The following is a 13244-nucleotide window of genomic DNA, read 5'->3' on the forward strand; positions in this document are numbered from 1 at the left end:
TAATCGCGAAATCCGCGAACATAATCGCGAAATCCGCGAACATAATCGCGAAATCCGCGAACATACCCCTGCTGATCGTGCTAGGAGCATCCCTGGTTCTACTGTATGCGATCACGAGAACAGGCCTGGTTTAAGGCCCTCAGGCCCCCCAATCAATATTCCCGTGCTGTCGAAGGCAAACACATAGAAGATGGCAAAAGCACAAAGCAGAATAAGATGTCGATTGTAAACATTTAGCTGACTACAAATTATGATATTCAGGGTGATACAAAACTTCATGGTACTAGTTAGTAGTTATGGACAGACTCGATTAAAAAAAAAAAAAAAAAAAAAAAGGCTAGGTTGAAAAAAAAAGGAATTTTTAAATTAACAACAGAAAAAAAAAAAAAAAAAAAAAAAAGTGCCTAGGTTGTAGAATAAAGTAGATTTTAAATTGACACCAGGTCATATTGACCATAATGCGCCTCGGAAGGAAGTCAATAAAAATAATCTAAATCATGACCTATTTGTGATGAAGCTGAAAGCCTCTTCACAATTTTTGTGGGCATCACAGCAATCACAGCATACTAAGTGCCTCCTTTAGTATCTCTGGCAACTCTACAATTTTTTTTAGCCTGGTAATGCCGCCACTGGTCGCTACTTGGGACAAAACCGATCAGTATAAAACTTAGATAATTTCGCCTCTATCGAAGAAACGAACTTCGTGGATTGGAAACGTGGAATGGAAACCAAAAACTTCATGAATTCAGAGAAGAGAAAAAAAAAAAAAAAAAAAAAAAAAAAAAAAAAAAAAAAATCAAAAAAATTCCCAAAGAGTTTTGGGAAAAATAAATTTTTTTTTTTAAAAATCTGACAAACTGTCCATAGAGTTCTGGCAAGATATAACTTTCATTGTTCATTTCCCGCTTATTACCCTGTAAAATACTCATACGTTTAATATTGTAAGATAATTATAACCTTAATTTATTTGACGCCTTTTTTCGTACGTAATTTTAAATTTTAGATTTAAGTGGACTAGGTGGTATTTAATGTAAAATTCGTTTGATAAGTTACATATGTTTGCAGATCAACAATAAATAGGAAAAAGTAAAAATAGTACCTACCTTTAGATAAACATTATACCTACATACCTAGTTACAAAAACTTGTAATGAACCCTCAACTCAACTTATTCAAAAGTATCAAGAAGCTAAAAGCAGACATTTCCACTTTACAACTACCAACAGTACCAACCTCTTTATTTTTTTGATCTTTGATAGATACGACTAAATTTTTACAAACAATAATTCGATTTCCCTCCTCTTAGAAGTATTTTATACAAACATTTTAAGCCTTCATTTACAAAAACCCGTTCTTGTGGTGTTTAATTTTTAAGATAAACTAACAAAACATACGGATAAGTTTAGATAGATTTTTTGTAGCATAGACATTTTTTTGGGCGCACGTTTTTTTTTTTTTATATATTATACACTATTTAATCTTAATTTTTAATTGATATTTTAATTACGAGTAGATACGAGATTAAAGAACTACTGTAGAATAAATGGGGAAAATAAGAGATTCAGACACCTATCTAAAAAATATGAAATGATGGGATAATATAACCACATAAAACAAAATAACCACTTGGAATTAATTTATTTATCATTTTTAAAAACCAATAAATAACAATTTTTTTTAAAAAAAGTCCATCCTTTAGGAATGAGTAGCAAAAAGCACCTTGGCTTCTGAGTATCACAGTTGACTTGTAAACTGGAAGCCAGGGTTTGACTCGTACCACAATAAGAGAATCAGACACCTATCTAAAAAATATGAAATGATGGGATAATATGACCACATAAAACAAAATAACCACTTGGAATTAATTTATTTATGTTAAAAACCAATAAATAACAAATTTAAAAAAAAAGTCCACCCTTTAGGAATGAGTAGCAAAAAGCACCTTGGCTTCTGAGTATCACAGTTGACTTGTAAACTGGAAGCCAGGGTTTGACTCGTACCACTGTCAAAAAAATATTAATAATGATTTTGCAGCTCTCAGCTTAGCTTTGATTATATTAAGTATACATTGCATCTAAAATCTAAATCTAATAAGTATTTCCCAGGATGATTTTTTTTTCTTCTTCTCAAGCCAGATTTAGAATAACATTTCTCGTACCACTGTCAAAAAATATTAATAATGATTTTGCAGCTCTCAGCTTAGCTTTGATTATATTATACATTGCATCTAAAATCTAAATCTAATAAGTATTTCCCAGGATGATTTTTTTTTTCTTCTCCTCAAGCCAGATTTAGAATAACATTTTAAAATCAAATCAATGTATTAAAAAGTAAAAATTAATATTATAAACCTTCATCAATAAATATCATCTTTAAACTCAGTTTGTTTCTACATAACGACAAAATCTTTCTTGTTCTTTTATTATTTGTCTTATTTTACATGTTTCACTCAGGCCAGCCACTCACTATCAGGTGAACCTGACGGGTAAATGGTACACCTGATCAGGTATACCTGACACCTGATGAGCACACACTATCAGGTAGACCTCAGGTACGGCCGAAAAGATCCGTCTGTTTAGTCTACCTGATGAGCACACACACTAGACCTGATCAGGTGTACCTGATAGTGAGTGGCTGGCCTTAGAGAGTAGCAAATAAAAGAAGTTACTTACCCCTATTGCTATCAACCTTTTGAGACCATATTTAGGGACACTACCTGATATTAAGGTCCAAGGTGACTTTATTTCTCGAAGAAGGTAAGCAGGTATATAGGTAGTGAAGTGCATTTTTTTTTTTTTTTTTTCATCCCAACCTTTGAACACATCTCCATTGCGGACACCAGAAAGTGTGATTGTAAAATGGGCCCCTGTTGTAAAAATCGGCCTCCTATTTCGGACCCTCGTATCAGCTGGAAATTTTCTTCAATATCAATGTGGTAACTGTATTGCCAACTTTCCCTCCAAATGAAAATTGAGGAGCAGAAATGGATTCAATATGTTGGAAGTCTGCAAAAAGAAAATCCAAGTTCATTATAACAATGGATCTAATGGGCAAGCCTAGTTAGCTTGCAAGGTAGTGCGTCTACTTTGTAAATCGCGGGTTCGATTCCCGCCTGGGGCGGATTTTATCCTAAACAGATAAGTTTCGTTCTCGGAACGGCTGGCTTTTTCCTAGCCTATCATTCTTCTCTATGCAATTTCGAGACGATAAGACCATGGCAGTTACATTTCCCTCTATCAAACAAACCTCTTTTCTCTCTCTCTCTCTCTCTCTCTCTCTCTCTCTCTCTTCAATAGACTTACACTGTCTCAAATGATCAAGCAATTCAGCCTCTGTCCAATTACATGAGGTAAGTATAAACAGTCCATCTGGCCTGATCATGGTATGAACATTCCTTATGTAGGTTTTCCTCTTGGAGGCAGGGTCATTAGGATTGAGACTGATGGCATCATAGGTGCCTTTATCTACAGCTATATTGTAAACATTGGCTGGTATATCATCTGCTAGCAAGTCTTGAACCTGGAAAACAACAAAAAATTTAAAAATATTTGATTTTATCCTCCTGACTGAAAAGTCTCTTCACCCCTCCTTCATTGACAAGGTTTAACCAAGGTTTTTTTTTCTAGGACAAAATACATAATTGAGTTCAGTTGCAAAGATTTCCATTACCTATTTATTTAAATGTATTTTTATACAAGATAGAATTACTATTTGATTTTATTTTCCATTGGCAATGTGACCAGTAGGTACTGATGCCAGCAGCAAAGTTGGTAAGGAATTAATCTATTACTCAGCAGTATACAAATGTATGGATTATAGAGAGATACAATTAATTGCAAAAAAAAAAAAGAAAAAAAAAGTCACTCACTTTTAGTTGAATGTTAACAAGATTTTCTTTTTCTTTGATAAGTTGAGCAAGTTGAATGGCCTCTTCAGAATATTATTTGATTTTATTTTCCATTGGCACTGATGCCAGCAGCAAAGTTGGTAAGGAATTAATTTTTTCTCAGCAGTATACAAATGTATGGAAAAAAAGTCACTCACTTTTAGTTGAATGTTAACAAGATTTTCTTTTTCTTTGATAAGTTGAGCAAGTTGAATGGCCTCTTCAGAATAATCTACTCCAGTTAGATTTGTGAATCCTGCTTTTTCCTAAAATGAGAAATCAGTTTAGCACTTTGAGTGCCACGTCGCACGTATGAGTGCGACAGTGATCCTAATTTTTTTTACATGCCGCACTTATAAGTGAGACACCCTTCTCTTCCACCCATCTCTTTCTATCTTTCCTCCTCTTAACTTACCCAGATCGTGTATTTTGGTTCGACACTCCTCCATTTTCTGTCGGAACATAGCCTGCTTGGAAGATACCTTGGACAAATCTTTCGTGTCTGTCTCCAACTTCTCCTGGGCTTCTCGCTCTTTCTTCCCACCCATCCAGGTTCTAACCATACCCAATGGTGCTTAGCCCCCAAAGGAGATGAGTGAATACTTTTGCGGTCAAATTTCAAGTCCCATTGTGCCAGCCTAGTTAGCTTGGTTGATAGCGCGTCTTGTCTTGTCTTGTAAGCTCTAGTCTTGTCTTGCTTTGGAAGCTCTAGACCGCTAGTTCGATTCCCGCACGGGGCGAATTTCAACCTGAACAGATAATGTTCCTTTTCGGAAAGGTTGGCTCTCCTAGCCAGCCTAGTTAGCTAGGTTGGTGGCGCGTCTGCCTTATAAGCGCTAGGCCGCTGGTTCGATTCCTGCCCAGGGCGGATTTTACCCTGAAGGGATAATGTTTGTTCTCGGCTGGCCTATTCCTATCCTGTCTTCCTTCTCTCTTCGATTTCGTGGCGATAACACCTTGGCAGTCGCAGGTCCCTCTATCAAACATTTTAAATAAAAGGTTTGATAGAAAAAAAGTCCGTTTGCTCAGACAAGCTGTAACATACTCGTAACCTTAGCTGAATCTGAGCTACATTCTCATCACACATGCTTCATATTTGCATGGGGTGTTTTCACGGGTCAACGAGTAACATGAAACATGAGATAACACTCGAGACATGACTACAGTCATGATATCATGAGATCGTAGGTCGTCATGGCATGATCTCACAAAGTTATCAGCAAAAAAGCCTATTGATTCTTTGTAGAATTCCAAGTGATTCTAGGAAACATAAACGATATCGAGTGATTCCATGAAATCATGTGGACTTTTGGGAAGTCGAAATCATTTCCTAGATAGATACTCGTGAACTTTCGGCAAAGTACAAACTCGATAATTTTTTTTTAGAGGTTTGACAGAGGGAACTGTAACTGCTATGGTCTTATCGTCCCGAAATCGAAGAGAGAAGGAAGACAGGATAGGATCTCTCCTTCATACCTCGTCAGCACAAAATTATACATTAGGTACTTGGAGGGAGGGGTATTTACTCTAATACTAATACTCAGTTTACTTCTTTCTCTCTCTTTCTCTCTCTCTCTCTCTTTCCCTCTCTCACTCTCTCTCTCTTTCCCTCTCTCTCTCTTTCTCCATCCCTCTCTCTATCTCTCTCCTAGTTTTTTTCCTCTACTTCTCCTTTCCCTCTTTCTATGTATATTCTCTTTCTATACCTCCTTCCGTATCTTCCTACATATCTCTCCCTCTCTCTCCCCCTTTTTCTCTCTCTCCCTCTTCTCTCAGGAAGTGCTTGTCTGTCTAATTAATGCTGATGGCAATTTTACGAGAGTGAAACATTTTCATTTTGAAATTCCCTTCTGTCAGTCTGCGACTTTTCTGTCTACACTTGAGAGCAAAATTTTCGGATCACATTGTAATTCCATCAATTCAATTCAATTTATCTATTTGATACATAAAAGATAAACACAAAGGTGTAAGATTCGTTTCTTTCGTGAAAACTCTCTTAGGTTTTTTTTATCCACTTTTGAGGAAATTTGGCAACCATATTTATCTATAGGAGCATCTATACAAGTCGACTGAAGTCTATCGACATCGGATGAAACCCTTCAAAGATAAGATAAAATCAAAAGATTTTTATAAAAGAGAATGTACGAAAAAAAAAAACTCATTTTAGGTTCCAGGTGATTTCGATCGACATGTATGGACTTTCCTTTAAGGATATTTGTTACATAAATTTTCGGCCTGTAGTTAGTATTCACAAGCGGTTAGACCACTGCTCGCCATGCAGAGGGTCCTGAGTTCGATTTCCAGAGTCGGAAAAATGCAAATTTATTCTATTTTATTTATTAAATTCGAAGAAGTAAAATGTACCTACTCATACACATACGAGTGGGTACGTTTTTTATCGAATGCAAATATTTATTTATCTTTTCCAACAGGTTACTTTCTGGTGTTCTCGTGGTGACCCACGCCGAATTGGAAAGTATTTTGTATTTTATCGCCCATCTGACGAGGGGCATACTACGGGATTGGCATGCTACGACACATACCACATGAGTCTAATGTAGCAATTGATGCATTATTACGAAATAAAAATGGTATGGTGGTGAAACATTTTTTTTTTTCCCGCCAAGAAAAGAAAAAGTTTCTTATTCTAAACATCCTTTTTGTTCACAGGAAGAGATTTTACATAAGATTCTTAACATACCTACTTTTTGTTTCTATTTTACAGGAAGAAAGAGCGAGAAGCCCAGGAGAAGTTGGAGACAGACACGAAAGATTTGTCCAAGGTATCTTCCAAGCAGGCTATGTTCCGACAAAAAATGGAGGAGTGTCGAACCAAAATACACGATCTGGGTAAGTTGAGAGGAGGAAAGATAGAAAGAGATGGGTGGAAGAGCTGAGAATCCTTCCATCAAAGGCTTAAATCTTTGCCAACTCACTGAGAATCCTTCCATCAAAGGCTTAAATCTTTGCCAACTCACTTTCCGAAGATCAAACTGAATCAACTTCGATCGATTGTAGTTCGGAAAACACAGAACAATCAATCAAGTGAATAGAAATTTATTTAACAAAATCCTATATGAAGGAAGAGTACCCCAACAACGGCAGATTTGTAAAATAATTCTTCTCCACAAAAAGGGTAAATAAGAAACAAATAATCACACTTTGATAATTCACAAGCAAATAATCCCGGAAGACACCCTCAGGGGCACGCGGTCACTGAAGACTCCCCTGATCCCGGGCACACGGTACACGAAACAATGATGCTTCCCCTCCTACATCTCTGACCCCCCGAAGTCAAGGCCGAACAGGCACTCTTCATTAGAGACGACGTACCACAATATAAAATCCCATAAGGATGTATAAATTTCGGTATTTCCCCACACATAGGTTGGATATTATTAACTACGTCTGGTCAGGGGCGATCACAGCGTCATCGCGCCCCGGTCCTACTCCGAAAATAGAATAAAAGACACCTTGTTTACCCGGCTCAAATCAGAAGGCCCTTTAACTCAGCAGCCCAACCTCTTACTCACAATAGGCCCTTCCGTAGAACATTTCTTTTACAAAAACAAGAATAAGTCGTATTTTCCTTTCGAGTTCCGAGTATTTGCTGAACAAACAATTCGTCACCAGAGGTCATAAGGAGAGTTCATTTTGGAGACAATGCAGTATTTTCGGTCATTCAATTGAACAAAAAAGTATCTGAGTATTCTTCGTTGAACAGAACAAAAAGTATTTTTGGTTAAATGGCAAAAAAAAAAAAGTTTTGGGAAAAAAATTACCATTAGAAGTCATTAGAAGTATTACTGGTTGAATGGCCAAAAATATGAACAAATATTACGAAAAAAAGTTTTGGGAAAAAAATAGGAGAGGTCATTACGTATTTCTTGTTAGTTTTTTTTTCCAAGAGGTTTGATAGCAGGAACTGTAACTGCTAAGGTCTTATCGTCTCGAAAGCTAAAAGAGAAGGAAAACAGGATAGGAGAAAGCTAGCCGAGAAACAATGAACCTTATCTGAAATCCGCTCGGGGAGGGAATGGAACCCGCAACCTAGCGCTTACGAGGCAGACGCGCTACCAACCAAGCTAACTAGGCTGGCCTAAAAGAAATGGGCTTGATTTTAGGCCCAATTTTCGGTTGGCCCATAGGGCCTTCGAAGACATGCGTTTCTCCCATGTTAACTATTTGCTTAACTTGATTGGAAAATCACACAAAAACCAGCGCATGTAATAGTTGTATTATATTTGTTGTTTATTTTTTCCATTGGTAAATATTTTATTCTTTTGTGCTCTAAGGTGAATAATTCTTTGTTGCTAAGTACCTACATTGACGTCAAAGTTTTCAGTCGCTTTTTCATTCTTTTTGCTAGTTTTTAAAAAGACGAATTTCTATTAGAAAAAAAAAACAATCAGTTTCGTCCTTTTTGAGTTAGATATCCTTTCAATTTAAATGGCCCGGTTTTGAGTTATTGAGGTATTTAAAAAAGTCGTATCTTTAATTATCATCGACTCCGCATAAGCAGAAATGGTGAAGGAAAAGAAGAAAACGAAGAAGATTTTATCGTAAATTATTGAAAATAATAATAAATAAATAAGTGTAATAAGAAGACCTAGAATGTTGTCATGCTGTAATAAATTAATAATCATAAAATAAATCCGTACCCGTAAAATTGTACCCAGAGAAAATTGACCCTCCGGGAAAATGTTTTCAAAGGCCAAATCCGTCTGGTCGTTCCTGACCAATATTTGGACTCAAGTGTTCAACATATTTCATATTCTGCATCACTATCACATTTTGTACTTCTTTGAAGGTCCGGAGGCAGAAATGGAGTAGGTAATATGCCAACTAGTAACTCGTCCTTGCCTCGTAAGCGCTAGGTCGCGGGTTCGATTCCCGCCCGAGGCCGATTTTGTCTCAAGCAGATAATGATAATAATAGTGCTTATTTATACTGCTCGATAGGACTGAAAAATCTCTTTATCCAGCAGTAGGCTACTATTATTATTGTGGTCAAATTCTCAAATTATATTGAGGATAAATTTCCATACCTCGGCTGGGATTGAACCCACGCCCTCCTGTTTACCAGGCCAATTCAATTCAATTTATCTATTTGATACATAAAAGATAAACCCAAAGGTGTAAGATTCGTTTCTTTCGTGAAAACTCTCTTACGTTTTTTTTTATCCACTTTTGAGGAAATTTGGCAACCATATTTATCCATAGGAGCATCTATACAAGTCGACTGAAGTCGATCGACATCGGATGAAACCCTTCAAAGATAAGATAAAATCAAAAGATTTTTATAAAAGAGAAGGAAGAAAAAACAAACTCATTTTAGGTTCCAGGTGATTTCGATCGACATGTATGGACTTTCCTTTAAGGATATTTGTTACATAAATTTTCGGCCTGTAGTTTTAAGAAAAGAAAAAATTATATGAAGTTTAAAGCAACCTCCGTGGCGGAGTGGGTATCACACTAGGCTTGCACGCAGGAGGCCCGGGTTCGATTCCGGGCGGGGCCGAGGTTTTTTCGGCTCTGTGCTTGGAATTCGGGGTGCACTCAGCCTCGTGAGGACAATTGATTAGCTACTTTAATTGAGTAGCGACCAGTGGCGGCATTACCAGAGTAAAAAGAAAAATTATCAGATATGTCTGAATTAGTACAGGAGGCTGAGTAGCGACCAGTGGCGGCATTACCAGAGTAAAAAGAAAAATTATCAGATATGTCTGAATTAGTACAGGAGGCTCCAAAAAAGTGGTTTTTAGCCCATGGTCTGTACGTATGTATGTACATATGTATGTATGTATGTATGTATGTATGTATGTATGTATGTGTGTACTACAGGTTTTATTTCTTCTTTTTTTTTAGATAGGTACATATTAAGGTATCAAAGGAATAAGTTTGTATTAACATATTTGTTGGTACACACACTTGGTAAAACAATTCAAACACTAGGTACTTAAACATGATTTTGGGTGAGTAAAAACACTTGGCTTTATGTTTTACGTATATTTTTATTAAATTACAGATGGATCCATTTCGGCTGTTATGCCATCATCAGTGTACTGTATTAAGGCTTGAAAATATTCCTGAGCACTTGGGGGTACAAAACAAGTGTACCTACTAAATGTAAGACATTGTTCATATAGGACTACACACCATGAAAAGTCCATGAACATGACAAGGTTATACATGTTTTCAAACTTTGTAGGGATGAATTGGACCAAATATGTTTAGGGCTTCAATGAACAGTTTTCAGCTGATTTTTTTTTTTTTTTTTTTTTTTTAGTAATATTATGTGACTAATCCAGGCTTCTTTTATACTCACTGGCACTCTGTGGTCTGTGTTATCAAACACAATCTCAACATAAGCATTGACAACTCGGGGTCCTGTACCCTCGTGCAGCAGAGCTTGACGACTGTCTGAATGTCTCAACGATGTGGACTCGTCACTCAGCACAAACTGGATGGCTAAAAATGGAAGATAGATGGTTAGGTCAAAGAGAAAACATGTCTTTGCCAACTTCATTTTGAAGGGTTGTTTACAAATTGTTAATAAGGGTGTCTATTTCAGCAGCACTTTTGCCTTCTGCAGATCTAAATTTCAAGGTAGGTTTCTTACTTCCTTAATATAGGACCTATAAAACTTACCAAAGAAGAAATTACTCTTTCCAGATCCATTTCTGCCAACTGTAAAGAAACAAAACAAATTATTGTCAGTATGCATTTGTTTAAAAGAGCTTTCTAGTTAATTTATGCATGGATTTTAGAGTGCATTCTATCTTAGAAGGATGACAGATACTATCCCACAGATTTTTGTCTATTTGATATGTGAGTACCTACCTAGCGATTAGTGACAGCATTATAAGTAGGTATGATATAGGTACTTCATCAAAAATGTAAATAACAACTAACAATACACAGTGTGGAGTATAGTTTCTTGGTTAATCTTGGACATAAATTACTGAATCAGCAACTAATATGTAGATGATTGTGCTACAACACTGTGGTTTAATTTTAAGTGTTGTAAATTATAACTATTGATTTTTTTTTTTTTTTACTAATACTGACCAACTACATTGTGTCGTTTGTCAAATGGTTCCACTACAGTTTGCTCCTTGTAACTTTTGAATCCATGAATAATGACCTGAAATTGATAAAGATAAATTGTAAGATACCTAATAACGTAGGAAAAGATAAAATTTAGAAGATAGAGGGAACTCTAGCAATAGAGGTCTCTAGGTCTTGTAATCCCAAAATCAAGGGGGAAAGGGGGGGCAGAATAGGAGAAAGCTTGCTGTTCCGAGAGCAAACCCTACCTGCTTAGGATAAAGTTCAACAAGGGTGGTAATCAAACAGGGGAGACATACTACCCTTAAACCTAGAGATGCAAAATCCCAGTCCCAAGATTGATTTAATTCATTACAATCAAGTCCACCTTGGGAGTTGAATCTTTTAATTCAGTCCCAGTTTTTCCAGTCCCTGTGTAAAATCCCAACTTCCCAAGTAGGTACATGCTTGGATTATACACAGGGACTGGAAAGACTGGGACTGAATTCTAGTGTGATTGTATAGAAGGCATAGAAGCAGTCCTCGCATCTCAGTGTAACCAATCAGATTGCTCCATTTAGTAGAGGCAGGTGGAGAGGGGAGAGGCATTTTGCAGGAAGAGAAAGAGAAAAGTAAAAAAGATCATTAATATTCATAAATCATAACTCACCACGGAGATTGCCGAAAAGAATATAAACTTCTCATTCCATTCATTCAATTCAATCAAATTGAAATCTTAGGATTGGGAGTTTTGGGACTGGGTATTTTGAGTAGGGACTGTTTAAGTCATTCAGTCTTTGGTGGTATTTACTATTTAAGTCTTTTAATTCAGTCAGTCAGTCTTTACACATCTCTACTCAAACCTAACTAGGATGGTTATTAATAAAATAATTACCTGTTTGATGTACATTTTCCACGGATTTATTGATTTTTTGTACTGATTTGTTGGAAGTTAAATTTGAGGCTTCAATTTATAACGGGGACAACTGTCAGAACTTTCAACTTTACATTTTGGTGTTTTTGGTTTATTGTCCGTTAAATTTAAATGTAAATAGTCCGTTGGCCAAAAGTTTAACGAACTTTCCGTAATTTCGTTAAATTTGAGCCAAATTTCGGACGGCTGGAGAAGCTTTTTGGTGTTTTCGTTTCTTTTTCAAATTTTGTGCGCACTTTTTTTGTTGTTGCCAAACACAAAATGGCGTCGTTTTGAAAACTGCGCACCCATGCGTAGTCACAAGCCGCGTCCAGACCAAACTTGGCTCAAAAATGAGACCAACAAAAAAATCACGTTCCTTGATTGAGGTTATGTTCAAAAGTTGAAAAAGTTTAAAATTTAAAAATACTGAAATAAGAAATTCAGAAATCTGTGAAACAGTTAAAAGAGGAATTAATGTAAATAGAATCTGATTACAAACACAAAACACTATTAAAGAGCTTCATTTGAGTTTGAGCATCAAATATCAAATGCCAAAAATGGAAGCTGAAGCAAGTGGTGCTTCGTCAGGTAATGTACCTACATACTTCTCAATTTTTTGTTCAATATTGGGTACCCCATTCATAAGCTACAAGTGGTTATTAGGCATTATTTTCCACACTGCAGCCTATTCCTCAACCTCTACATTCCCCACTCTGTGGTCCATATTCAGAAAAATATTGTAGGCATGAGTATTGTTTGTGATGGTGACGGGAGTGTGGAACATGATGTATGTTTGGATTGTTTCATACATTTGCTCCCAGTACTACAGGTTCAACTTATCTCTGATGATTTTCTTTTTTGATTTCAGATGAATTGACAGACTTAGAAAACATTGAATCGGAAACTGATGGAGATGCACTCACATTCTTCAACTATGGCGTTTCCGAGGAAAAAGCATTATCCCTTGACAAGAGTTTTATTCTGGCAATGTCATCTAAATCTAGGTAATTTCTCAATTTTTGGATTGTCACTCAAGCTTCTGACAGTTTAAATTTATAATTATGTTTTCTAATTTTTTCTTATTAAAAAAAAAAATAATAATAATGTCATTATTCTTGAAAAAATCCTGCATTTCTAGGGGCTTTGTAGGTGGTTTGTAAAACTCTCAAGAGTCTGACACTGAGGTTTTTTCACCATCAGGAGAAGTGTTTTATAAACCCCTATTTCATCATGTGATTTTTTTTTTTTTTTTTTATGATAGGATTTAGGAAGTGTAGAATAAAAATATACAAAGGATAGGGCAATGTAAGAAGTCCCCCATTTTTGGGCAAAATCAAGCTATGCATTTAATGTACTGGAAAGCTGGCGTCAAGCTCTATCCTTTGATAACACTT

At 36.2% G+C, this 13244-nt stretch overlaps 1 protein-coding gene across 1 annotated transcript; it reads right to left on the minus strand.

Annotated features, from left to right (window-relative positions):
• Positions 1-2283: 2283 nt before the first annotated feature.
• Positions 2284-12080, minus strand: LOC103515952 (EEF1A lysine methyltransferase 2-like). The gene is made up of 7 exons (XM_008480897.3): positions 11830-12080; positions 10956-11031; positions 10536-10574; positions 10213-10355; positions 4044-4151; positions 3302-3518; positions 2284-3004 (listed from the first exon to the last, which is right to left on the minus strand). Exons 1-7 carry the CDS (start codon positions 11842-11844, stop codon positions 2904-2906), a joined length of 699 nt encoding a protein of 232 aa, XP_008479119.1. The 5' UTR covers positions 11845-12080; the 3' UTR covers positions 2284-2903.
• Between the last annotated feature and the right edge of the window lie 1164 nt (positions 12081-13244).

This window comes from Diaphorina citri, unplaced genomic scaffold (assembly GCF_000475195.1).
Source record: "Diaphorina citri unplaced genomic scaffold, Diaci psyllid genome assembly version 1.1 scaffold1449, whole genome shotgun sequence".
Lineage (NCBI taxonomy): Eukaryota > Metazoa > Arthropoda > Insecta > Hemiptera > Psyllidae > Diaphorina > Diaphorina citri.

Excerpts from the sequence above, each read along its gene's own strand:
- LOC103515952 (XM_008480897.3), bottom strand. Across the intron at positions 10,356-10,535 it reads AAAGAGTAATTTCTTCTTTG|CCATCCAGTTTGTGCTGAGT; the intron begins GTAAGTTTTATA and ends TTCCATTTTTAG. Across the intron at positions 3,005-3,301 it reads GCTTGATCATTTGAGACAGT|ACTTCCAACATATTGAATCC; the intron begins GTAAGTCTATTG and ends TTCTTTTTGCAG.